At 40.1% G+C, this 27,313-nt stretch overlaps 1 protein-coding gene across 2 annotated transcripts in view; it reads left to right on the top strand.

The window, feature by feature from the left end:
- LOC148373374 (vasoactive intestinal polypeptide receptor-like) overlaps nt 1–27,313 on the top strand; it is a 57,119-nt gene that overhangs the window by 19,904 nt on the left and 9,902 nt on the right. For both annotated transcript variants that reach the window (XM_088352764.1, XM_088352841.1), the window contains exons 4-8: nt 9,801–9,910; nt 9,971–10,068; nt 18,341–18,470; nt 20,339–20,492; nt 26,880–26,940. In XM_088352764.1, the coding sequence (XP_088208890.1) occupies nt 9,801–9,910; nt 9,971–10,068; nt 18,341–18,470; nt 20,339–20,492; nt 26,880–26,940 (553 nt within the window). The remainder of the gene's footprint in view (nt 1–9,800; nt 9,911–9,970; nt 10,069–18,340; nt 18,471–20,338; nt 20,493–26,879; nt 26,941–27,313) is intronic.

Raw genomic sequence — 27,313 nt, forward strand, 5'->3', positions numbered from 1 at the left:
CGGGCTGGTTCTGGCTTTTGTACCCGCGGGCTGGGTCAGGACAAGGCTGGATTTTTTTGGGACCAATCTCACCTCTTTACCAAACAGTACCTGACACATAAATTAGAAATTTAATACAAGCGAATTACAAATGTCCGTTGTTAAACGGTAAAACCACAAACTTCAGTTCTTAAAACTGTTTGATAGCAAACTGATAAGAATCATTCAGCACAATTGTGACAGAATTTGCAGTTGACCACTGAATATACTTCACAAAAATGAACACAATGTGTATTTACTATTCTGCTGTTTCTAATGATCTTGCTTTTAATTGGTTTACATGGATAAATATTTTTACTAGCTTTTAAATTATTATTTATTTCCATCCCCCTAAAAAAGAGACGGAGGTTTATTTATGGATTAATGTCTCTACAATGCCTTATTGGTTTTAAATAGGGCATTTTAGTTTGATTTTGTACAAATCCGCAGTATGTTCAATAAAAGATGTAGTTTTCATTGTACCAATTTTTCTTGTGTTTATAATCATTGGGATCATAATTATGTCAACTTCCTGCTAAATCTAAGAAAAAAAATACTTATCTGATTATTAGACAAATTCTTTCAAAAGTACCTATCAACTTATGTGATTTCCTCGTATTTTTGATCATTTCAAATTGTGACGCTGTATGAGAATTTTTGTACAGGAAACTTTAAAAATTCAATATTTGTTTGTAAGATCGAATCCTGATCGTCTTGGTCACTGGCAGCAGACATCAATGCCATCATAGATGGTTAATATTGTCTCGGTATTTTGCAACTTCTGTCTTGCTGTGAGTAAATAAGTGCCGCGTTGTGTTTGTAAGGTTTATTTTTGTTTAATAAGGGCATTTGCAATACGGGGAGTATTTGGCTGAGTTTGACAGGCATGGCTCAATAACAAGTTTACTGTTAAAATAGTTGCTGGTTGCAGCCCTAGACAAAATAAACAACAAAACACACAACAAAATACACAACAAAATACATGATGAACTAAAAACCCAAATAAATAATTGGCAAAATAAATGATAAAATACGTAAATAAATGAATTATTTGCATTTATATTTTACATTTAAGTATTAAGTGATTTATTCACGTGTTTTTTATGTGTCATACAATTGTAGGGTATTTATGGATTCATACATGTATTTCTATACGCCACAGATTGTTTGGGGCACAGTCGTAAACGAACGACAGATAATCATTTGCAAGCTTAAAGAAAGATCCCGGCGATATCCAAACGATAGCGAGTGATTAACTGGTTTGAGCTGGCCTTGTTGTGGTACGTAATGCGGACTTGGGGGATGATGAAAGCATTCTTCTGGCAGTCCCTCAAACGTGCAAAATCCGCCGGGTGCACGAGCTGGAACAGCAGCGGCTTACCATCTCCTTTGTGTCTTGTCGTGTTGTTTAAACCAGTTAAAGCTCCCGCATCTCAGGTATTTTTCATTCCAACATATGCTAATGCCAACTTGTTTTTTGCAAGAATCGTATCGTTGGTCAAATCCGGTTGATAACAGCTGTGGAGTGACATGGTTGGGAATAAATGGAATGTCCTCCTTCTACATTTGTGAGGCGATATTCATTCATGGATTGCTTTTTTTGTCCTATCTTTGCTGACTGGGTTCACGTGCTGCACGTGCCATATTTTCCGGGCACCTAAAAACCCCAAATTGGCCAGGAATTTGTAACCAGGTGCGCCTTATATATCTGCCAAATATGATGGATAAGATTACAGATGCATGCATTATGTATAAGTGTGCGTTACTACTCAATGTTTTATGGTATACATTACGGCATTTGAGTAATGATTGATCAATTGAAAATAAATCGCTGCCGAAAATCGCAAAACATTGGATGCAACGGTGGGAGCGCTTGCACCTAATACCTAAACCACTAATGATACAGATAACATTTGAAAAGGCATTGGATTGGATCTTATTTTTTCACGACTTTTACTCAGTGCCAGAAACGTATGTTAGAGAATGGAAAAAACAGAAAGATAGATGAACGAGCGCAAAAATCCAATTCATCATCAGATTACTCAAATAGTTTTCTTCGCGTGCTTTTTCTTCCTTTTTTTTTATTTCTGAGTAAAAATATTGATATATTGAGAAAATCTAATGCCTTTTTAATTTATTATCTGTATCACTAGTGGTCTAGTTGAATGGTGCTGTCGCTCTCACCACTGCTACCTGAGTTCAGCTATTGTGGTACACAATGTTTTGCAATTTTGAACAGTAACGTAGTTCCACTAATCTATCATTGCACTAATATATACATCGAGTGTATAAATTAAACGCAACAGATGAAATGGTTGTACACTGAAAATACTGTAGCTCATACTGTAGTTTTAATTTTTGAACCATATAGTCCAGTGCTTCTTATATATAAAAAAATATATATGACAAAAGGCTATTTTTGGGGGTGTGCACGGTGGGGCAGTGGTTAGCACGTGTGCAGCACAGTTCTGAGGTCATGAGATCGAACCTCCTGTGTAGAGTTTGCACCTGTATATAAGCCGCATGCGCCCACACTAAAACATGTAACACAATCACAAAATTAGCCCGAACCCGGCTTTGAGTCCCGCGACTGTAACTGAACGTAAAGTACATAGTCCTAAAACCACAGCCGGCAAAATGAACAGAAAATGATACCGGTACTTAAGATTTGATGCAGACCTGCAGAGTCCGGGTGCCCGTTAAAACTAATCCAAGGAAAAAAAGTCTATATTTTCAAAGGTAAGGGTGGGAAAAATATATTTCCACTATTGTCAGCCGCGACAACAGGTCTCACTCACCTTTACCCCACTTCCTGTCAGCCCGCGTTTGCTCCGCCCCTCTCTTTTAATTCGCAAAACATATCAGAATAAGTGTCTCAAATAGATACATTACAAAAATATACAGGTGCAAATACATATTATACATCGGTTACACATTTTTACAAAGAAAGACGGTACACCGAGAGAGTTTTCAAAGCTTTAATTACAATACTATAACTTTCATCCCAAACCGTGCCTGTGGAGGGTAGCAAAATGCTACTAAAAATAAGGTAAACAGGTCTGTTAAGAAAAAAACATACCGCTATTGTAGAAACCACGGTAAACCGTCCTCATCTTCCTCCTTATACCTGACGTCATTAAAGTCGTTTTCCCCAGTATGGGAAAGAAACTTTGCCACATAGACGACGTCCCACGCTCCCTTAGTCAAAAACACGCTAGCAACACGCTCGCAAAGTGAAGTTTATGTGCAGTAGCTCTGTTTCCTTAGTTATCGGACTGCTCGCTTTTTGCTTGAAAACTACCTCATGTTCCTTTCATTTTGCAAGTTGCATGATGAGGATATGTCTACGCTAATTTAATTTATGCACAAGCTACGAAGTTGCAGCCTTCCTCGGCGCATATATTCCACCGGTCTAAATCTTACCTTTTGTACTCGAGCGCCGCTGGCAGCCGTTAGAAAAATTACGTAAATTGGCCGCATCACTGAATAAGCCGCAGGGTTGAAGGTTTGGGAAAAAAGTAGCGGCTTATAGTCCGGAATTTACGGTAAGTAAACTTATCCGACGAGATTTGTCTCTGCCTACCCTTCAAAATGTTATGGAAATGCGTAAGGAAATTGACATTAACTGAGCTGTCGCACGACCAGTTGCCTCCCTTCTGGATGTTTCTTTTCAACTGACAAATGCAGCAAATTCCCCCCAGCTCCTGTAATATGCCAGTTTCTCTGGTTTGTCCTCATCCTTGCTGGCTAATCTTTGCAACAGGAATAAAACCTTTCCCCTGGTAATATTGCAGCAAAGTGTTGCATACATTCTTACACGGCTTTGTGATTGGCATTTGCAGCCTCCTGATTATATTCCTTGGCTTGGTCACTCACACGGTGCTTTGGTTTTTCTATTATTTCTTGTTTCGTTTCAACTGTCATCATTCTTCTTATTTTCAGACACCTTACAATTCCCTTTTCGTAATTCTTGCCTACGGTCACTAAAAGCAGATGCTATAAAATGTGAAAACGAACTTTCTGTGGAATACGGCAGGTATAACCATGGGCGCAGAATCAGGTCCCCGATGGCGGAGGCGCATGCGCAAACTGGTACCATAAACTGGATTTTCCTTTGTAAATTCTTGTGTCTAGAGGTGCTTGTATAACGAGGTACTACTTTACACTATTTGTGGAGAAGTTGTGCAACCCTAAGATGAGCACAGCATACTTAAAGTTTATCTGCCAACGCCTTGATGGAGCTCGCAAAGTTTTGCTTTGCAGAGAAGGAGAGTTGGCAAGCACTCACGCTTTGTCAGCTATTTTATAACGAGATACTACCGGGCACGTTCTGAAGTTAAAAAAAAAGCAAAAAATGAAAAGCCTTAAAACACATTTCAAGCGGTCGCACAGTTCTGATTTTGCCGACAGCAAAAAATACGAAGTCCTTGTCCAGCTCGATGGAGTTGTTGAGAATAAAAGACAATTCTTTGACACTTTCCTGAGATGTTGCTGGTGCTTCAAACTGATGGACTTCTGAATGTACCAAGTGGATAGCTTTCTTTGAAAATAAGTAAGAGTTCATTGTGAGAAAATGAGGACTCAACTGCTGCAAAAATACAAAGTTTGCATGGTATTCCAGCGAAGATTTGCAGGGTTTTAAGACAAGAACTTCTGTCATATTAGATTTGATTCAGATTGTCATTGTTTGATCTTATTTATTTAGTGTGACACATTGATTGTAAACTGTAGTTGAGACTATGTTCTATATGGACTGGGCTGAACATTACTTGAAATCAGCGTTCTCCTGGCTTCGCATGTGCTACGTTCAGCTTCGCATGTAACAATGCAGTAGATAATTGCGCACTTTTCACTTTATCTCTGAGCCAGAAAACACATTTTCTTTAAATTTCCGACTTGTTTTACAGTGAACAGTTTGGCTATGGCACTTATCATATGTTCAAAGTAAAAAACAACAACCTAAAATTAGTATTGTTATCTTTCCTAATGTATATCTTCGGAAGGGCAGCACAGCGGCGCACTGGTTAGCACGTGTGCAGCACAGATCTGAGGTCATGAGATCGAACCTCCTGTGTGGAGTTTGCATGTTTTCACCCCGTGCTTGTGTGGGTTTCCTCTGGGCACTCCGGTTTCCTCCCACATTCCAGAAACATACATGTCAGCTTAATAGATAGATCGATCGATCGATAGACAGATAGATACTTTATTCATCCCCGCAGGGAAATTCACATAATTGGCCTGTACAAATTAGGTGTGAATGAGCGAGCAAGTTGTCTGTCCCTGTGTGCCCTGCAATCGGCTGGCAACCAGTTCAGGGTGTCCCCTGTCCACTGCCCGATGATAGCTGGGATGGGCTCCAGCCCCCCCGCGACCTTACTGAGGATAAGCGGTGCAGATAATGGATGGGTGGATGGATTGATATCTTTGGAATATTTTAGATATTATTTTCCTAGATTTTCTTTTCATAAGTATTGTTTGTTTATTTTTCATGATTTGAAAACATTTTTAATGTAGTAAATTATGAAAAAAAAATAATACCTTAAATTACAAAAATGTTTAAGTCAATAAAACATGATTTGTAAAATGCCAAAATTAATTTTGCTCTTAATTTTTATGGTACTTCTTGAACAGCACTTCATTCCTTGAACTATTTCCACACCCAGAGGAAATCAAGACAAGCAAGCCAATGCCATTTGTCATTTTTAAATCAAGTTTTATTTGTGCTCTATGTTAGGATTGTAACATTTAATAATTTATTATGAGATAGTTGAATTACGTGTCCAAAGATGATAAATACGGCAATAAAGTTAAATACTGCAGGACTTGCAGTCCCCCTAATATAGGGTTACTTTTTTGTGCTCAGCTTTCGGTCTTCATTAGTTCATTTTCAAGTTCAGGTCAGACTGTAATAGTGCCTTTGTGGGAGTGATAAAGGACTTAAAGTATTTCTCAATTTAGAGGGCTTGGCTAGTGTACGTTCTTAGCTTCGGTTTCTTGTCTCAAAACCAGAAGTGGGTAGAGTAGCCAAAAGTTTTACTCAAGTACTTCAGAATGATACTACTCAAGTAGGAGTAAAAGTAGCCGTCCTATTAATTACTTGAATAAAAGTAAAAAAGTACTTGATGAAAAAATAAATACTCAAGTACTGAGTAACTGTAGCAAAGTCTTAGTTATTGTTTTTTTTAAACAACCATCCAATCAAATTATCAAAGTCCATCTAATCAACAAAAAATACATTTAATTTAAAAATGGATTAGAATTATTATCTTAAATACAAGTGCTTTAATAAGAATAATAATAAAAATACTATTAAAAAAGCCCCAGTACTGTACATATCTTAACAGGCACAACAGGCAGAACAACAAGCTTGCAAGTTATGCTACTTTTAAGCTTCAACAGCAGTGTATTTCCAAGGTTCTTGCAGTGAAGCTGTGAGCGTTCAGTAGTGAACAGGAGTTCAATCTCTCACAGGCCACAGATGCAGGAAGATCTGAGTTGACTTTAAGTGACAGCTTCTTGATGAGAGGAAAGGTGTGGAGTAGATCCATACCTGTAGCAGACAGACAGGAAAGGTAGCTCTCCAGCTCTGAATTCTGATATCTCGATCTTCATGGATGCAAAGAAGCCGTCTTCATCAGATTGACTGTTGTTAGTGCTGGTGACATCATCCAAGTCATTGTGGAGGTTATTTTTGATGTGGTCTAGGCCTGTGGCAAGATAAATTATTTTGAAAATAATTATGTCTTTACATAATTCTAACTCTTCTACTGTATAGGCTGTAAAGCTGCTGATGTTTAAAATTAAGTTAGGTTTAGCTATATGGCCACATTGTGGTTTGTCACTGTCTCATCATAACACTAAATGACCGCACCCGTAATATTAAATGTTTAACAGTCATTTATACATAAAGATAAATTATATTTACCAGCATTTTAGATCTGCTCTATAGTCCAGGAGGTTATGAATCTTGGAAAGAGTTTTGCTGCTGCAGTCAGCTCAAGCTTCATTATGACATCTCCAAAACGTTTTTGTATCCTTTGCTGCATGGCGTGAACAAGAGGTGTACACATTTTGCAAGATGACTCTAACCTTTTCAGCTCTTCCCACAGCTGGTAAAATGTTGGCAGCAGAAGACCCATTTGCACAGACTATCTCCCCTTGGGGGATATTAGGTGCCATGCAAAAAGGTTTCATGACAACAGCATACTCAACCAAAAAGCCAATTTCTGCTTGATTGAACCTAAAAAAGACATACTAATAACGCATCATACATGTTAAACACACAAAAATAAAAAAAGTTGATTTAATTACGCCATTTAAGTCATTGTCCCACCAACAAAAATAGTCATTTGAGACAAGTAGATTCACCAAAGAGCCAAGAAGTGTTCCGCTGGTTCGAGAGCGTTCTCCATCCGGGCACCGGTGTTGTGGAATGCTCTTCCCCCTGAGATCCGATCTGCAACCTCAGTGGAAATGTTTAAATCTAAGCTTAAAACTCACTTCTCCTCTATAGCATATGAATAACCTAAACTTCTCATGTGTAATAACCTGTGAAGCCCTTTGAGACTCTTTGTGATTAAGGGCTATACAAATAAAAATGACTTGACTTGACTTGACCAAAGCTAATTCAATTTTGTTATTCTTTAAAAACAAAATGTAATTTTGGTCAATGTACATTCTAATCTTACATGCTGTGCATTGCGAATTGTAAATTTAGGAAACCTACCGCAAGGTGTTTCCTCAAGTTTGATGTTGAATACTTGAATGCTGAAATCTCAGCTTGTTTGAGTAAACAAAGGACACATTGCATACTGTAGCTGGTGGTTTACCCTCTTTTTACGGGAACATGCTTTTGATGTGAGGTATGGGGTGTTCCCCCTCTTCTGAGTCTTCATAGACGGCATTCCTATGCGACATTTTCGATCTGTTTAATCTATGCTCTGTTGGTACTGACCTCTGCTCAAGCCCACCGGTGTATTCTGACCCTTTTATATTTATTGTGTCCTACCTGAATGAGAGATCTTGCTCATATCTTGTGACCAATGTTGGGAATATTACTGAAATTTTTTAATTTGTTAAAGCTACTTGTTATTTTATATAAAAATTAACTCAGTTACCCCCAGATTACTAAAACCAAAAAGTAACAATATATTACAGAAAAAAAACAAATACTCGCATATCCATACCTAGAGAGAGAGAGAGACAGAGAGAGAGAGAGAGAGAAGCGGGTTTGGGAAGCAAACTGCTTTTAAATAGCCACATCATAATAATAATTAGTAGAAGAGATTGTGTGCACCAACCTACGGAAGCAGTGAAACCTCCATATTTTTTCCTTTGTGCATTCCTAAGAGCTTGAAAACAGGCCTTCAGCTGAGATACTCCATATCCATTTGGTCTTTGGGCTTCAAACCACACAAAGATCTCCTTCTCTATTTCTGGGTACTGTCAAGATGTTTTATTTTTTTCTTCCAGGCACAATGTTAGGCAAAATAATTTACAAATAAAAAGACCAAAATTCAACACTCAATCACCATCAGTTCGGTGCTTATGTTTGCCTCGTTGATTTCCAGGTGTTTATTGTTCCTATGTAAGCCACACCCCCTTCCCCACGTGCTGCTTACCATTTACTACTGGTGACTCAAACAAATATGTGCGTATAAACTGATAGATAAAACTGATGGCTGTATATTCGGCTTGGATGCGAGTATATACGTGAACATCTCCATAACAAGAAATTGAGCGTTTTCATTCTCGGTGCTTGAGAACGTGACACCATCAGTGTATTCTGTTGTACTTTGTGTAGAAATATAAAAACACCCACCCTTCAAATAACGTGTTAACGGATATAAGGTTGTTACAAAATGAGTCATGCAAGGGTGTTCAGTAGTGAGACGATATTGTAATTTATGATTTGGGTTTGATGACCAGCTTAATGACCCAGTAACACACCAGTAACGACAGAAGAGTAAAAAAATGGTATTGTTATGTTACGGTACTCGTTACTGAAGTAATCACGTTCCAGGAACTTGTTCCTTCGTAACATTTTTCCCAACACTGCCCATGACTATGGACTGACCTTTCCCGATCAGATGTACATAAAATTTTAACTAGTACCCCCATGGCCAGGGCATTGCATAAATACCTCAGTGCCCAATTGACTTCCTGGGATGTTTTCCAAAGCGGGGTAATTAAGCGACAGATAGAGGAAAAAGCATGTGGGAACTGCCTTGGTATCTTTGAACTGTCTGGACTTCCCATTTCCTTTTAGCATTTGGAAGCATTCCAGTCAGAACTCTGTGTGATATAATGAAGTGTTAGTAAATGCAGAGCTAGGCTTTCTTTAGACTTGTACAGATGCTGCTGTTATTGAGTAGTTATGTAATAATAACAACACTGGTTTGCTGTGCTTTTTGGTTTATTCCTGGCCAGATTCATTTTTGTCGTTGTAGTCGTTTTTTCGTGGTTGGTTCCTGGTTTACCTGGCTGCTAACTTCACGGTTTTGGTCGGCCGGCCTCGTGTTCTTCTGCTAAGGGAGCCTTTTGTTGATAGGTCCCAGTTAGCCCGGTTAGCTTTCTGTGTGTTTTTGTTTTGCCTGTGAGCCCGCTTTTGACTCCTGGCCCTTTTTTTGTATGAATACTACATCCACCTGAGACACAATGTCTAGAAATTCCGTACCAAAATTACCCAAACTTTGCTTGAAACACTCGCAACCACTTCGACTAATAAACACATAACATTTTTGGTATACCTTTAAAATCCTGTCTGTCATTGCACTCATTAGGTAACCTGACCAAGACTTGTACTAAAGACGGCTGGAGTCCTGTTAGCATTGACTCCTACATCTTGGACTGTGGCTACAATCCCAACAGCACCGTGGATGACGACGATACGGTCAGTACGGCAATTTGCATCGGTGTCGTGCAGCATTTCTAGACACCAGTCTTCTTGCAGGGAGACTTCTTTGATGCTGTCAAAGTGGGTTACACCATCGGTCACAGTGTGTCGCTGATTTCTCTCACAGCCGCCATCGCCATACTCTGCCTCTTCCGGTAAGTTGAACCAGGGAGATGCTTCCTAATGAAAATAAAACCATACGTAAGATTGGGCCTTAAGAATCCAGCCCGACCCAACCTAGACCCGCGGGTAATAAGGCCCGATCTAGCCTGAGCCCAACCATTTTACTTTTTTGCAGGACTGAATACTTCATATTTCCCATTTAGGGTAACATAAACGATTTCCTGTAAAAGATGGTGGTCATACCTAAACTCCTTCCCCTTTTCCTGGGTGGAGAGACACACAAACAGACAAACAAACAAGAAGATATACATACATACAGTGGAGCCTCGGTTCTCGACCATAATCCGTTCCAGAACCCTGTTCGAAAACCGATTTGGTCGATCACCGAAAATCCTTTTTGCCATTAAAAGTAATGTAAAATCATTTTAATCCGTTCCAATCCTTGAAGGCTTACCATGAACGTAAACATGAAGCTAACCCAGGCTCATCGTACGTTCGCGTTAGCGTAATCTTCCGTGCGAAAGATTGCGCTAACGTGAACGTGTAAAAATAAAAAAATCAGGTCGTTTAAACGTCATTTAGCACCGGGGTCTCCACAACAAGTGGTGAGCGGTTAAAGGATAAAGAAAAGATTTATGAATAGGATTTCTTACCTTTGTGGTGGTCTGCAGAAGCCATGCTCTATTCCAGGGGTCGGGAACCTATGGCTCGCGAGCCATATATGGCTCTTTCTATGAGTATCTGTGCCTCAGAGACAAATTTGATTGCATGCAAAATTTCTCCATCTTGTTCAAAACTTGAGTTGTTTATCCTTTTCAGGTACACGCAAAGCCAAACCAAAGCTAAATGAAATGGAATTACTTCGCAGTATATATAGGGCATGTTTTTCACTACAATTTACAGTCAGGGTGTCACACAAAAAAAAGGGGGAAAAAAACTCGTTTTGGCTGTACAACGCTAAAGAATCCTTTATATAAAAGTTCACTATATAATCTGTGTTCAGTGTTCAGATACTTTATGATGAATCCACAGAACTGTAAATACGCCAAAACACCGGAAGAGAACTTAGTCATTTGATTGGGTAAGTGGGAGGGATGGGTGGACCTATGCAAAAAGTGCAAGCACTCCCTCCCATCTCTCGCCCTACGCCGTCTGCGCCAAAAGTGAGCTCATCAGGCTCCCCATTTGCAGAATGTTGTGACGTTTTTACACAATAACTGCTTGCATCTGGTTTTGAAACCAATATGTATGAAAAAAAGGGTCAAAAGGAGTTTAACCGATCTTGAGTAATTGCAAGAAAGAGACAAGTTTAAAGTGGTATGTTTGTTGATTTTGGGACAGGGGCTCTGGCATTATTCTCTTTTCATAATTTTTATCAAATCATCAAAAATAAATGTGCTGAAGACTAAGCTTTTGTCTGGGGCGCGGGTTTAGCAATTTAGTAAATTTGTCTCGTAATATATGGTGTGGCTCTTTCCCAAAATAAAATTAATATTTTTTGCTTTTATGGCTCTTTGAGTCAAAAAGGTTCCCGACCCCTGCTCTATTCCCTCGAAAGAAGGGAAACTCGCACATCTTCTTCATATTTTGCTATTATTTCTTTCTTAAATGCAATAGTTGTACGCACTACTCTTCTTTTTTCACCTGTTGCAACTTTGCTGCTTGCACCGATCTTCTTCCGAGGCATAATTAGGGGTTAAAACACTCCGTTCACCGATATTAAAAACGAAAGCAAAAAGAAGTGCGCGGTCACGTGACAACAGTTCTTCACGAGGGGTGAGGGTAATCTACACCCGTACGCCTCTCAGCATCGCCCCTAGCGTACCAGCGTTCGAACTCCGATTTTTGGAACGAAAAGCGAAGCAAGAATTTCTCGAAATTTTTGGTCGAGAACCGAGGTTCCACTGTACTTAGAACAAGAAAATTATCACTACTCTGGCTTTCCTCGCGTGCAATAACTTGTCTGTAGTAATATTTGCATATTTTATTATATTATATATTTCTACAGAGGTTGCATCAACCGGCTTTTTCCGTCAATGACGGATTTTCTTGATTGTTTACAGAAAAATGTTAAGGCTGTCCATGATTTTGACAGGTGAATACTGGGCCTTACACCACATAAGCAGTACGTCCTTAAGTACCTAGTGCGGCACTTTAATAGAGACAGAGGCAGAGGGACATTGAATCTATGGTCAGCAAGTGCCAAAGCAAGAGTGTCAAACTCATATTAGCTTGGGGCCACATGGTAGAAAAATAATTCTTAGTGGCATACAAATGTTGCCTTAGCAAGAGGGTGTGGGTCTTTTCGGAGGCTCACAATTAAATTATGATTCAGGCAGGATAAATTTGATTGTAATTTTTTTCCCCCTTAATATTCTTTCCTTCACCTAGATTTAATCTTTTGTTGTTTTTATTAAGTGTGCCTTTGTAAAAAGGAAAAGCAAAACAACAATTAAATTTATTTCCACCACAGTTTTTTTTTTACTTGGGTAAAGTCATGCAGAGTGGCAAGTGACAAAAATTGCACTCAAACACTAATCTTAATGATTAATTTAATGATGTAAACAAGTTTGTCTGATTTTATTTATTTATTTTTAATTGTCAAGTCAAGTCAAGTCATTTTTATTTGTATAGCCTTAATCACAATTAGTCTCTAAGGGCTTCACAAGTTATTACATATAAGAAGTTTAGGTTATTCGTATGCTATAGAGTAGAAGTGAGTTTTAAGCTTAGATTTAAACATTTCCACTGAGGTTGCAGATCGGATCTCAGGGGGAAGAGCATTCCACAACACCGGTGCCCGGATGGAGAACGCTCTCGAAACAGCGGAACACTTCTTGGCTCTTGGGATCACCAGGAGACCGGCGCTCTCGGAACGAAGGCTTCGGGCCGGGACATAGGGGGAGATCAGATCTGAAAGATATGAGGGGGAAAGTCCATGTATGATTTTGTATAGTAAAAGGAGAACCTTAAAATCGCATGGGGTGATGTGATCGTACTTTTTTGTCCTTGTTAAAAGCCTCGCTGCATCATTTTGTACCAGCTGAAGACTCTTGAGTCTGGTCATCGGAAGTCCGGAAAGTAGTGCATTACAGTAGTCGAGACGGGAGGTAACAAACGCGTGAATTATGATTTCCGCATCCGACTGAGAAAGTATAGGACGAATTTTAGCAATGTTACGGAGATGGAAGAAAGCGGTTCTAGTAATTTTCTTCACATGTGTTTGAAAGGACAGATCGGGGTCGAAAATGACACCTAAATTTTTAACTGAGTCACTCTGTGTGATGTGGCAATTGTCTATGTTCACAGCGGTTTTAGAGAATAAGTCACGGGACTTAGATGGACCAATAACTAACATTTCAGTCTTTTCAGAGTTAAGATGCAGGAATCTGAGTGACATCCACTCTTTTATCTCAGTGAGGCAGGCCTCCAAATTTCCACAGTTTAGTGTGGCAGATTCCTCCATCGGGAGATAGAGTTGAGTGTCATCTGCGTAGCAATGGAAAACTGATATTATACTTGCAAATAATATCACCTAGTGGAAGCATATAAATGCTGAAGAGAAGGGGGCCAAGCACTGAACCCTGCGGAACACCACAAGTAACACTAAATGGCTCAGATGTCAATTCGCCATATTTAACGCAGTGTGTCCTCTCTGAGAGGTAGGATCTGAACCATAATAGGACGTTTCCTGAGAGAACAATCCATTTTTCCAACCGTTCTAGCAAGATATTATGGTCCACTGTGTCAAATGCAGCACTAAGGTCCAGCAGCAGCAAAAGTGATGATGCGCCCGAGTCCATTGCCCGTAGGAGATCATTGGTTACCTTAATCAGAGCTGTCTCAGTAGAGTGGTTAGCCCTGAATCCTGATTGCATTGATTCAAAGAGATTGTTCTCGGACATGAAATCATTCAGCTGCATATTCCATATTCAAGAAAATGTTTACTTGAATATGGAAATTTCACTATTAATTTTTTTATCTATGATTGAAAGGAGCTATAGCTATTTGTTTTTCTTATTGCCTAAAATCGCGAATTTGTTTTGTTTTTTTATGTAAAGTAACATAGGCTTCCACAATGTTTTTGGTTGATTAATGGTAGACAGCAAGTGCTAAAGCTACAGTAAACAAAGGTACCTCTACTTACCAATGTACGAAAGTTTTAGGTTACAAAGTACCTGAAGGGAATAGTATTTTCTCTAGTTACAATGGCGTTTCAGGAAACAAAGTAAAAAATACAGTACAGTACGCGCTGCTATTAGAGTTTCCCGAATGTAAACAAACTGGCTATTGCAACCGTTGCAACCCAGTGCGCATGCGTGCTCCCAGCAGGCTCTTCATGTCACCGTTACATTTGAGAGTTCAGACCCAAGAAGGAGGAGGGGTTCCAGCAAGATAGCTGGGAGGAGGATGCCGTCATTCAATCAGCCCAAATTAAAGACATATTTAGCAAAATTCCATGAATTTTGAATTTGTGGAAAGGAATCACCCGGAAGAAGTATTGACAAGTCGGGGTATTGCTATGTCTGCCTCGCGCATTTCAGACGGATTGTCAAAAGCTGGCAAAAGCAGATGTCATTGGATCCCTTTTTCAAGAAATGCGAGGGAAATAGGTCAATCAAGTCACACATTTGGGCAAATGACAACATTAATTATTTCTTCTATTCTTTGTTTTTTTCTAAATTACGTGCCTCTCATTTTATATTAATTGTGCGGTAATGTAATTTTTACATGTACCTTTGTCAGGCTCTGATGCTCTTTGATGGTTTAACAAAAAAATATCAAACTATACTTTTGCGGGGCTTGGAACGGATTGGAGCATTTACATTCAAAATGCGTCTCCACCTATAACATTTTCATCTACTCCAAGAGAGAATTAAATTTGTGAGCCGTGGTACCGATGTACATTTTTATAACATATAGGTGTGAATGAGCGAATGAGTTGTCTGTCCCTGTGTGCCCTGCAATTGGCTGGCAACCAGTTCAGGGTGTCCCCTGCCCACTGCCCGGAGATGGCTGGGATGGGCTCCAGCCCCCCCGCGACCCTAATGAGGATAAGCGGTATGGCTGATGAGATGAGATATTTATATAAAAAACACCCGAGAGAGAAGCCCAGCCCGACCCAAACAAAATAATTGACATTTAAGGCCCCGGTCAAAGTTCTGTTTGTGCTCTGGCTTGGGCTTAAGATTTTACCTCCAATCAAACACCTTTTTTCCCTTCACCTTATTTCATATCTTACTTCCTGGACATGTTTTTAATTTCGTGTGCCATTAAACAGTTTTGCAACGGTTGTCAAACAAAGAATTACACTGAAAGCAGCTATAAAGTCTGACCACTTATCTATCGAGTTGCCGGGTGTCCACAGCAAGTTTCCCCTTGACCTCATGTTTGCACCCAGAGAATATACGCTTGCAGGGATAAACCACGCAAGCACGAGTCATTACAGTGAGTGGTCGAGGGGGCGTGGCCTGGAATAAACACTTCACTGTTCTCGGCCGCGTATGTGCATGTATGTGTAGGGTTAAACAACAAGGGTTATGTTTACATCTCATCGTTTTAAAATGCCAATGGTTTGGACTATGGGACACACACACACAGGATATGAGCAGTGTTTCTTGTTAATATTGGGCAGCTGGCTAATGTTGTGTGAGGTTGACGACTCACCCGATGGTTTACACGCTTTTCCGCTTTGTTAGAAGTTTGAAATGCAAGACAACTTCTTTTCTACATTACATTTCGCAATGTCAATTGTAGGTGAAAATAATTTGCTTTTTATTAGATTTTATTATTCCCAGGGATGTTGTCACTTACCTAAGGGTATATCAACTTGAAAAGACACCATATGGTGAGGAAAAGGCCCCATAAAATCCAACATACATAAAATGTGTCTGGATTTTTTCAGAAGATAAAGCCTATTTAACCCTGTTTCTTAATCATACTGCGCCTCATTTTCTGTGCCTAAACTATCATTGACCGGCATTTATCTTTTGTATAATTACACTTGTGTTCATAAATTTACCCTATTGCCCAGACAATAGGTGCACCTAAAAACTCCAAATTGCCCAGAAATTTTAAAGTGTGCCTGGTATACAACAGAATACAGTGGATACGATTGGAAATGCATTCAGTATTTTGTAGGTGTCCTGAGCAAGGATTGATCAATCATGAATCATCGTGTGCCCCGATCGCAATATACAGTATTGTGTGCGATGCGTTTGAAACCCCGGTCGTGGTGGGTAGGGAGCTGACACTTTACCACTAGACCAAAAAATTGGTACTGATCTTGTATAAAATTGCATTAGAGCATATCTCATCACCACACTATATCAACGGTGCCAGAAACACTGATTTGCATAATGCATCCTCATGGGTTAGAGTCTAACCGTTAGACAGTCTCTCCACAAGACAGAAAACAGAAAGTTGTTCAATAAAATACTATAAAAGGTATTTTGCGTACGTATACATATTATTGACGCACAGTTGAAGGTGAAGAAATGGAGAGACTATTTAACCTGAAATGAAATAAGCTCTAATGATTTTTTTGTATGTCACCTGTACCACTGATGGTCAATCAATTTTTGCTATTTTGATCAGCAATACTTACCGACCGATTTATCATTGCACTATTATATGCTGTAAGTGTATATACGTGCATAAAGACCTCAACGGTTATACACAAATAAACACGGTCATGTTTCTTATGTATGAGAAATCGGTGTGCGGTGTACCTTGTGATCTCATGGGTCTTATAGTTTGTAAAATACAATGCATACTGTATAATTTCATGAAGTTGTGCAAAAATTCAAGCACAACTGCATACTTTAGCTTGAGCTCTTCAGTGGCGCCTAGAGACACAAGTGACTTTATGTCTGAAGGTTTTAAGATACGAGCTTTGTTTTGGACAAAATGTATCTTAATTTGTGAGTGTAACTTTGCTGTCAAAGTAAATCAAACTAAATAGAACCACATCTTAGATGCCCTATTCCAATGCAAATGCTATAATATTTTAATGGGGCTATCCTAAACCCCTAACTGTAACTGCTAACCTCAACTCCAACCCAATCTCCGAACCTCACCGTCTAACCCTAACCCTCTAACTGAGTCTCGTCAAGGAAGTAAACAATATTTACCGTGTGTTACTAATGTCTAATAGTCAAGCTGAGTTTTTCCTCAATCTGCATATGTTTAAATGATAGGATCCCAATTAGCCAGTAGGCAAATGTAAAAAATGTCATCAGCCTATTTGTAATTGAAAATGTAATGATGTGTTCTATCATATTATATATCTTTGTTTATTCTGTCAACTGAGGGCCTTAACATTCATTTCAATTTGATTTTTGATAAGCGTGTTTTGAATTCCAGGTGTGCCCACTGTTCAAGCTACGGTGCCATTTCAAAACATTGTTATTCGTAATTTTTTAATTTATTTTTTGCAGGGGTTGTTATATTTTCCTGGAAAACATGTATTAAAAGTGCAAATATTTTTAACCCTCGAACTAAACTTGAACTAAATACCTGTCTTGTCAAATTACAAATAATGTGAGTTATTTTAAAAAAAAAATGGACAGACTACTTGTCAGGACCAGAATGGAAACAGGACCCAATTGCGTTATGTTTCTCACAAGTTTTATTGAAGGGAAGAGGAAGGGCTGAGCCCACAATCCGGTGTTCGCTGGGCGCGGGAAGCAAGTCGCTCTTGTACTCAGATTGCGATCCGAACACGGAAGTGGATCTTCCGTAGCGAGCGATGGCGGTGTCAGAGACAGAAAAACGGGTAGATAGCCAGGACAGGAGAGCAAAAACATGTTCGGGATCGGAAACGAGTCATAAGCCAGAACGGGAGAGTAGACGTAGTCGGGAACAAAAAGAGGTCCTGATCCGGGACGGGAGAGCAGACATGGTCAGGATCAAAACGGGTCGAAGCCGGGGACAGACGGGAGCAAAAACAGGACCGGTGGGAGTCAGGGTCGAAAAAGGCTTGCCTAGTGTTCACTGAGGTTCGCAGACGGACTGACAACAGGGGATTGACAGGACTGAGTTTAAATAGTGACAGGGAGCCAATCAGAACCCGCGGCGGGTGGCGCCAAATGAGCGGGCACAGCTGAGTCACATGAGTAATCATGACACGACTGTGATGCAGCTCATTAGTTCATCAAGAATGCTTAATAGATTTGCCTTTGGCTGTCATTTCAATCAATAAAATCTAATAAAATTCCTCCATTCCTTTAAAATTCCATGCACCACAAATTAAACCTGGTCCAAGCAAACGCAAGCTGATTGGTGTACCTGTTTGTGTTACAGAAAGCTGCACTGCACAAGAAATTACATCCACATGCATCTCTTTGTGTCGTTCATTCTGAAAGCCATCGCCGTCTTCATCAAGGATGTCGTTTTGTACGAGGTCGGCGAGACGGAGAGATGCCATTCATCTGTGAGTAAAGTACCACTAAACTTTTTTCAAATTCCTGCATTGAACAACAACCAGGAACTATTAAAGCAGTTCTTCTCTAACCTTGACTGTAACTCTGACTTGATTATTTGCCGACATTATTGTTTGCTTTACCTCACACCGGGTGGAACAATGTTTGCCAAGTTCTCTCCACTCCTTAGAGTGCTCCCCATTCATTTGTCCTGCAGGATGTTGTGAGAGTTCCTGTTTGCCGAACATTAAGTCAGTACATTTTTTCAATAAATCACATTGAGTTCTGCTATTGCCTTTTTGTTCACGTCATCTCAGCACGAGGGTCTTAAAGGCAAATGATCCCAGGGCTGGATTCGGATCAAAGGTTGAAGCTGTTAGTTTTTGTTTTTGGTTAATGCAGAAAGGCGAGTCTTTCGTTGTTATGCAACAGATCAAGTTACTAGCAATGTGTGTGTCTCACATCTGGCTCCAGTAGAAGTCTTTGCTTTATTACCTGAGCTGATTTCATCTGTAGGCTATAAATCATATAGGCAAGTAGTGAATGTCATAGAGGAGATACAGTATTTAATCCTTCGGCTTCATACAGCTTGTCCCACTTTAAACACAGCTGCTCCCTATCTCTAACATTTGTTAACATTCCATTTAGAGGGAAAAAATACAACAACAATTCAATTTATAGTTTACTATCAAGCGTGTGAAAACAAGCAGTGGAAGTCTTAGAACAAAATGTTATGACAACGACTTTTTCTGAACTAAAACTTGACTTTACAAGAACGACAGGTACGTACAAATTGTTTTTTTGCATTGACAACTAATACAGGAAAGTGACAGTATGCAGGGGTCTCAAACATGCGGCCTGTGGGCCAACTACAGCCCGAGGGGTGATAGTTCGTCTTAAAAAAAAGTATGTAGTATATATATATACATATATATATATATATATATATATATATATATATATATATATATTTTGTTTTTTGTTTTTGCATGCATTGTATGTATCTATGTATGTATGCATGGAATTTATTTGTAAACAAAAATATTGAATTTCATGCTTTTGCATTTTGTTAAGTTTAAACTTTAGTACACCCTCAAAATAAGGAGGGAAGAAGACATCAAACTGCAAGGAAGTCAGGTAGAGAAGTCATCACATCAGGAATTCCTTTCCAACTTTGAAGGCCTACCCGAAGGTCCCTCTTTTTAATAAATCTTCAAGGTTACAAAAAAAAACCATATCAACCCTAAGGGGTATAGAAATCAAAGAACAGCAAAATGATTCGCCAAAAACAACAATGATGCAATTGACAAAACAACAAAGAACGGTGCAATAATCGTCAAAATAAGGAACTGAAATCCTATGAAATCTCAATTGCATTTTTCCAATACAAAAAGAGAATGAACTTATCAACTTTTATGTTTTTTTTTCATCAAATTAAGCGCTTAAAAAGGAGGATAATATATGACTTTGCTTTAATTCTGTGTTTTAAAAAACGGTTTGATGAAACGGTTTATTAACAGTTAGCCAACAGTATAGCATTTACCTGTAGTATTTGGCCCTGCGTTTTATGTTTGACACCACTGCTCTAGTCAAAAAGGATTAAAAAAAATCAATTAGATGTCTGTGTTAACAAACATTTTCAATATAAATCAAAGTCTCAAAGTACAAACGTCTCAATTAGCTTTGAAATGGTATGAGCACCGAATGCTGTCAACCATTTTGGAAAAACAACATTCTGCTTTACTGCTTTTTTTGCATCAGTGCTGGCTGAATGATCATGTAATGTTGTCATTTGCCCAAATAAAACACAGCTGTCACCAAAATGAGCAGGGAAGCTTTTCTTATTCACTAACGGCGTCACACCACGGATGCTTTTCAGGTGGGTTGCAAGGCGGTGGTGGTGTTCTTCCAATACGGCATCATGGCCAGTTACTTCTGGTTACTGGTAGAAGGCCTTTACCTCCACGCTCTCCTCGCTGTCTCCTTCTTCTCAGAGAGGAAGTACTTCTGGTGGTACATCGTGATTGGCTGGGGTACGTGGACATAAACAGATGGTTTGTTTTGTTTTGGGAAGGGAATTCAATGGCCGCGTTGTACGTGTCCCACCAAAGATCCACATTCACGCTGGACTGGATGATGAGGTTTTTATTATTACAGTTCTGCAAATGGATGAGTCACAACATTAGCTTTTTCTGCTGGGTTTGATCTCTTTGATCTCTTTGTAGTACTCTGGTTAAACTGACAACAAAGCATATCAAAGAGCTGTCTTTTCACTTTACAGAAAATACATTTTAGAATATCACAATACATTTATAAATCTTTGCATTTTAACAAGATACTTTTAACAAGAGATCGTATAGTGGATTTTTAACGTTTACAATGAATTCAACATGTTTTTCTTTACTCTGAATTTTAACCAACATCATCCTTTTTTAATGTATATGAAAAAATAGGAATAAAAACAATAATGAGTATAAAAATGGGTACAATTTACCTGCAAATGGATGAGTCACAACATTAGCTTTTTCTGCTGGGTTTGATCTCTTTGATCTCTACAAGGGGAATTAATATTTAGTAAAACAGAAACAAAACGAAAATAAATCAAAACAGCTTGACAATATCAATCACATTACTATGCATGGTGAGAGATTTGTCAGCTGGGGTTATAATGTTTAAAATTAACTTATTTTGTGGAGCACCAAAAGATATGTCTTACCTTTGTAGTACTCTGGTTAAACTGACAAAACCCCGCCTCCTGGTCACATGTTAGAAGCCAAAACCAAACCCCACCCCATACCAGCAGATGGCACTGTTGGACTCAGCATTGCAGGACATTTACCAAAAACTATACACATATTTTAGCAGGAATTTCAATAAAATAAAAGTTATTATTACACCCGTTACATACACCCCCCTGAAATTCTGCTAAATATGGGAGTGCTACACTAAACAGAAAAAAAAATCACATGCCAAAAAGGCAAATACTGATGAAAAAGAGGACACGAAAACTGGTACAGTATTACAAGGAACAAACTGAAGTGCATGTCAGTTCTAAAACTCTCCCAAAAAGGAGTGTGAAAAGAAAGGAGGCGATCAAACTCCTAACTAAGCACAGACTCAAAGATGCCTGTTACATCTCTGAAATATCAAACATTGTTCCTGTAGTTGTAAGTGCTCACATAGACACAATTCTTGTTTCTTACTCAAGCTTTGTTACTCAAACTGAAAGTGCATCTCTACTGAACTTAAACTAGGAACTTGCAGATATTGCGGACAGATGATTGTCACCTACCACATGGTCATTCATCTGACAAATAAGACGACTAGGAGGCCTGATGGACTGGCGGACCCTAAGACCATAACGGTTAGGTTGAGCACAAATAACCTGAGCTTGAAGGTCTGGGGCAGTCAAGTCTAAACAGTCAGTATCAGGGGAGTCTGCGTCCAGATGGTCAGTGTTCAATGGGGTCTCGTCTGGGAGACCCATACCCAAAGGGATCATGTTTTCAGAGCACTGTGATGGGCTTTCCGTATTGTCACTTGAAGTATGGTCAACATCTTGTTCGGGGATGTGCTGACTTCCTCGGCTGGATGTATCAACACTGCGAGAGTCGGACTGGGCATCAGATCTGCTGTCTAGTGAGTTATCCTCTACCTCTGGATGAACTTGCTCTTCACCTGCCTGTATCACCCAGTTTACTGTACGGACATCACTGTCTTCAACCGCGTCAGGTAAATCAGGGCATACATCACTTCCATGCATAGCAGCGTCAGACTCTGAGTGTTCAGATTCGCTGGCCAGATCATCCTCACAGGGCAAGAAGCTAACAGAGAGCAGCAAATTCCTGTGAACTACCTTCTCTTTGCCCGTCAGACAATCCTTGACTCTGTAGACATTGAGATCAGGCTTGACTGATATGACTTCATACGGGGTTGACTCCCACTTGTCTGCAACTTTGCGTTTCCCCGGGACACCTCTGTTGGCGATCAACACCCGGTCTCCCACGACGAGAGGTGATCCTTTGGCCCTACGGTTGTACAGCTTGGCATGACGAGTCTGTTCTCTGAGAGTATTCCTCTGTACAATCTGAGCAGCTTCATGTAGATCTTTCTTCAGATGGCGTACAAAGTCAGAGTAGCTGACAACAGCATCATTGGTATTAGCATGTTGAAACATGACATCGACAGGGAGACGAGGGATCCTACCAAACACTAGGTAAAACGGTGCAAACCCTGTTGTCTCATGCTCTGTGCAGTTATAGCAGAATGTGAGCTGCTGCAGCATTTGTGGCCACTTTGCTTTGGGCTGAGGGGGAAGGGTTCTGATCATATCTCCCAATGTTCGGTTGAATCGTTCTGCGATGCCATTTCCCATGGGGTGGTACGGAGTGGTATGGGATTTCTGCACCCCTGCCATCTCTAGAAGCTCTTTGATCAGTTTGCTCTCAAAATTAGCTCCCTGATCAGAGTGGATACGCCGTGGGAAACCATAGACAAGGAAGAAATCCTGCCACAGACGGCGAGCAACTTGTTTGGCGGTTTGATTTCTGCAAGGGAAGGCGTGCGCCATCTTGGAGAAATGATCAGTTACGACCAGGACATCTACAGACTTGTTCTCTTGCTCAGCAGTCCAAAAGTCTATACAGACCAACTCCATAGGCTCAGAGGTGACTATGTTCTTGAGTGGTGCACGGTTGTGTGGTTCCGGTGTTTTCCCTACTACACAGCGCTGACAGGATTTGACATAATTCACAACATCACGTTCCATGCCATTCCAGAAGAATCGTTGCCGCACCAGAGACAAAGTACGGTTCTGGCCTTGGTGACCTGCTGAGTCATATAAACCTTGAAGGACTTTCTGTTTCAATGAATCAGGCACCACAAACTGGAAGATTTTCTTGGCCATGTGAGGATCTTTCCTTATTTTGTAGAGCATGCCATTCTGTATGGTGAGTCTGCTCCAAAGCTTCATTGAAGCATGTTCTGCGAAGGCAAAACCTCTGTTCAGGCTCACATCTGAAACTGGTGACAAGCATAAGCGCAAGAGAGACCGCAAGAAAGGTCAAGTGAAGCTGACGCCTGCAGATTGGTCCGATGCATGCCAGAACGCGACCAAACGCTTGTTTACAACAGTGGTCGGCAACCTTTTCTCTATCTCGGCTGGGTACATTGACTGACAACATTTTCACGGTCCAGCCCAAGGTCGGCATTAAACATGTTTGAGGAAGTGTCAATGGCAACACACTCTGGTTTAATGTCAAATTTCATGTCGATCCTCGTACAAAGTAATAAAAAACAACAAACCCACCGAATAAACTCACCCCGGGAAAATCTTGTCACGTTCTTGACGTAGGGATCCATGCATCCTCCAACTCCGTTGCCAAAAGCCTTTCCACATTGGCAAGTTTGTTTATAAAGCTCAGTGGTTAACGCGTCCCTGGCACAGTTCAGAGGTCATGGGATCTAATGCAGCTACCAGCCTTCTGGTGTGGAGTTTGTATGTTCTCCCCATGTTTGCGTGGGTTTCCTCCCACATTCCATTCCATACATGCATGTCAGATTAATTGGCCGGTCTAATTTATCCCTAGGTGTGAATGAGCAAGTGAGTTGTCTGTGCAACTGGCTAGCTACCAGGGTGTCACCTGCCAACTGCCCGAAGACAGCTGGGTTGGGCTCCAGCACCCCCGCGACCCTAATGAGGATAAGCGGTGCAGATAGTGGATGGATGGATGTATAGTTGACCATTCTCTACGATGTTGGGCAATAAGTGCAAAAGTTTGGTTTGATTCATTTTTTACTGTATTTTTGCCGGGCAGAGGGTCCTTGTTTCCAACGTGACAGTTGCACCGCCGGACGGCAACTCCCCCACCTGTGCGAACCACCTCAAAGCGCTGGCTCGAGTTCAGTCTGAAATATAGCTGTGTCAGTAAAACAACATTAGGTAAAAACGTGATGAAACTTATTGTTCTTTCAGTGCGATCCGGCACAAAACTACTCACGGCCCGGTACCGGTCCGTGGCCCGGGCATTGCCGACCACTGATTTACATAAACAACACTCATCCCATCACCAGATGAGTTTGGTGTGGACGCTGCAAGGTGATACTACGCTTTCATTTACATAGGCATCAGCGTTGGACCTGAGCTCGGGCAGCTGCTTTCCGAAACAGCTCATTTAAGCGATTTATGTAACTGCGGCAGACATAACAATCGAGAATACCCATCAGGCACTCCGCATGCATTTGCAATGATTGGAAAATGAACCCTGACCAGGGAAAAGTTGAAAGGTTGTGGGATTGGATGTGGGCATGCTTTTTTCCCTGTGGAATTTGTTTATGAGCTTTTTTGTGCGTTTGTGGAAGGGAGTGTGAATGGGTTTTTTTTGTTTGCAGCTTGTAACAAGCAGCAAGTCCATTGTGCCCCTCCCCCGCAAATATTCTGACACCTGCAACCTCGATCAGAGTGAGCTTCTGTAAACGGATAGAAGCTTTTTTTCATTTTTATCTAAATGTCCTTTACGCTGGCCATTGTCATTACACCATTGGAATAACTCAAACGTATACTCATAAATATGCCAGAATTGTTGTGTCTGCTGGGAAGAATCGTGCCCGGCTTACCTAAAACGCTGCATTTCACTCTGTCAAATCCTGTATGATCCTTGGGAAGGTCATTGCTTTTTTATATATAAATCTTTATGTCTATGTGCATATATCTATATGTGTATGTATATATATACTTAATATACATATATATACTTAATATACATATATACAGTGAAGAAAAGGGAGGGGTCTGAAATTTTCATCGGACGTGCATGTCCACTGTGACATAGATAAACTAAAAAGAAAATTACAATGCATGATTTTTTTAATGATTTGTTTGTGTGATACAGCTGCAAATAAGTATTAGAACCCCTGTGTATCATCAAGAATTCTGACCCTGAATGACCGGTCAGTCTGCCCATTAGAGGTCCATCTGCACTTCATATATCATCCTGAATCAGATGCACCTCTTTGAGGTGGTTAGCTGCAAAAAGACACCTGTCCACTCCATACAATCAGTAAGACTAACTTGTAACGTGGCGAACATTTAAGAGCTGTCCAAAGACACCAAGGAAAAAATTGTACTCCTCCACAAGGCTGGTAAGGAAGACGGAGATATTGCCAAGCAGCTTGGTGAAAAAAGGTCCACTGTTAGCGCAATCATTAGAAAATGGAAGAAGCTAAACATGACAGTCAATCTCAATCGGAGTGGAGCCCCATGCAAGATATCACCTTGTAGGGTCTCAATGACTCTAAGAAAGGTGAGGAATCAGCCCGAAACTACACGACATGAGTTGGTCAATGACCTGAAAAGAGCTGGGACCACGGTTTCCAAGGTTACTGCAGGTAATACACTAAGACGTCATAGTTTGAAATCATGAATGGTTCTCCTGCTTAAACCAGCGCATGTCAAGGCCCGTCTTAAGTTTGCATATGACCATTTGGATTAAACAGAGGAGTCATGGGAGAAAGTTTTGTGGTTAGATGAGACCAAAATTAAACTGTTTGGTCATAATTCCACTGAGCGTGTTTGAAGGAAGACGAATTAAGAGTGCAATCTGAAAAACACCATCTCTACTGTGAACCATGGGGGTGATAGCACCATGCTTAGGGGGTGTTTTTCTGCACATGGGACAGGACGAGTGCACTGCAATAAAGAGAGGCTGACTGGTTCCGTGTATTGTGAGATTTTAGGGAACAACCTCCTTCCCTCTGTCAGAGCATTTAAGATGGGTCGTGTGGCTGGGTCTTCCAACACGACAACAATCCGGAGCACACAACCGGGAAAACAAAGGAATGGCTCCGTAAGAAGCATATCAAGGTTCTAGCATGGTCCAGCCAGTCTCCAGACCTGAACCCAAATGATAATCTCTGGAGGGAGCTCAAACTCCGTATTTCTCAGCAACAGCCCAGAAACCTGACTGATCTAAAGAAGATCTGCCAAATATTAACATTCATTTCCTCAGGTGTTAAAATACTTATTTGCAGCTATATCATACGAATAAATCGTTTAAAAAAATCATCTTTTCTTTTCAGTTTATCTCTTTCACAGTGAACATGCACCTTATATTTACAAGGACATGTTATATATAGTTTTTGTCCATTAATAAAGTATTTAATCAATGAAAATTTCAGACCCCTCCATAATTTCTAAGTAGGAGAAATTGCAAAATAGCAAATACTTATTTTCTTCACTGATTATACACACACACACACACACACACACACACACACACACACACACACACACACACACACACACATATATATATATATATATATATATATATATATATATATATATATATATATATATATATATATATATATATACACACATGGGAGAAATCCAATGATGTATGTATATTTGCAATTTTCAGTGGCTCCTGCCGTCTTCATCTCAGCGTGGGTGATTACAAAGGCTTATTTAAACGATCTTGGGTAAGAAAAATTGTTTCTTCTTTGTCCATGGTTTCCTGGGGAATTATTTGAAATTAATAGGGGGCCATGCATTTCACACCTAGGCCTTCAGTAAGCTGAATCAATCCAATTATTATAGACACTAAATTTACCCATATATATATATATATATGAAATGAAATGAAATGATCTGCATTTATGTAGCGCTTTTCAAGTCAATGACTTCCCAAAGCGCTTTACATTGTGCTTCACATTTCCCAATAGCGGCCGTGATCTGTGCAGCCATGTAAGGCGCTAACCTGCTTATTGGGGGTATTGGGGGTTCAGTGTCTTACCCAAGGACACTTCGACATGTAACACGGACAAGCCGGGACTCGAACTGGGATCCCTTAAT

The sequence above is a fragment of the Urocampus carinirostris genome, chromosome 1, assembly GCF_059441175.1.
Source record: "Urocampus carinirostris isolate Australia breed hairy pipefish chromosome 1, RoL_Ucar_1.0, whole genome shotgun sequence".
NCBI classification, from domain to species: Eukaryota; Metazoa; Chordata; class Actinopteri; order Syngnathiformes; family Syngnathidae; genus Urocampus; species Urocampus carinirostris.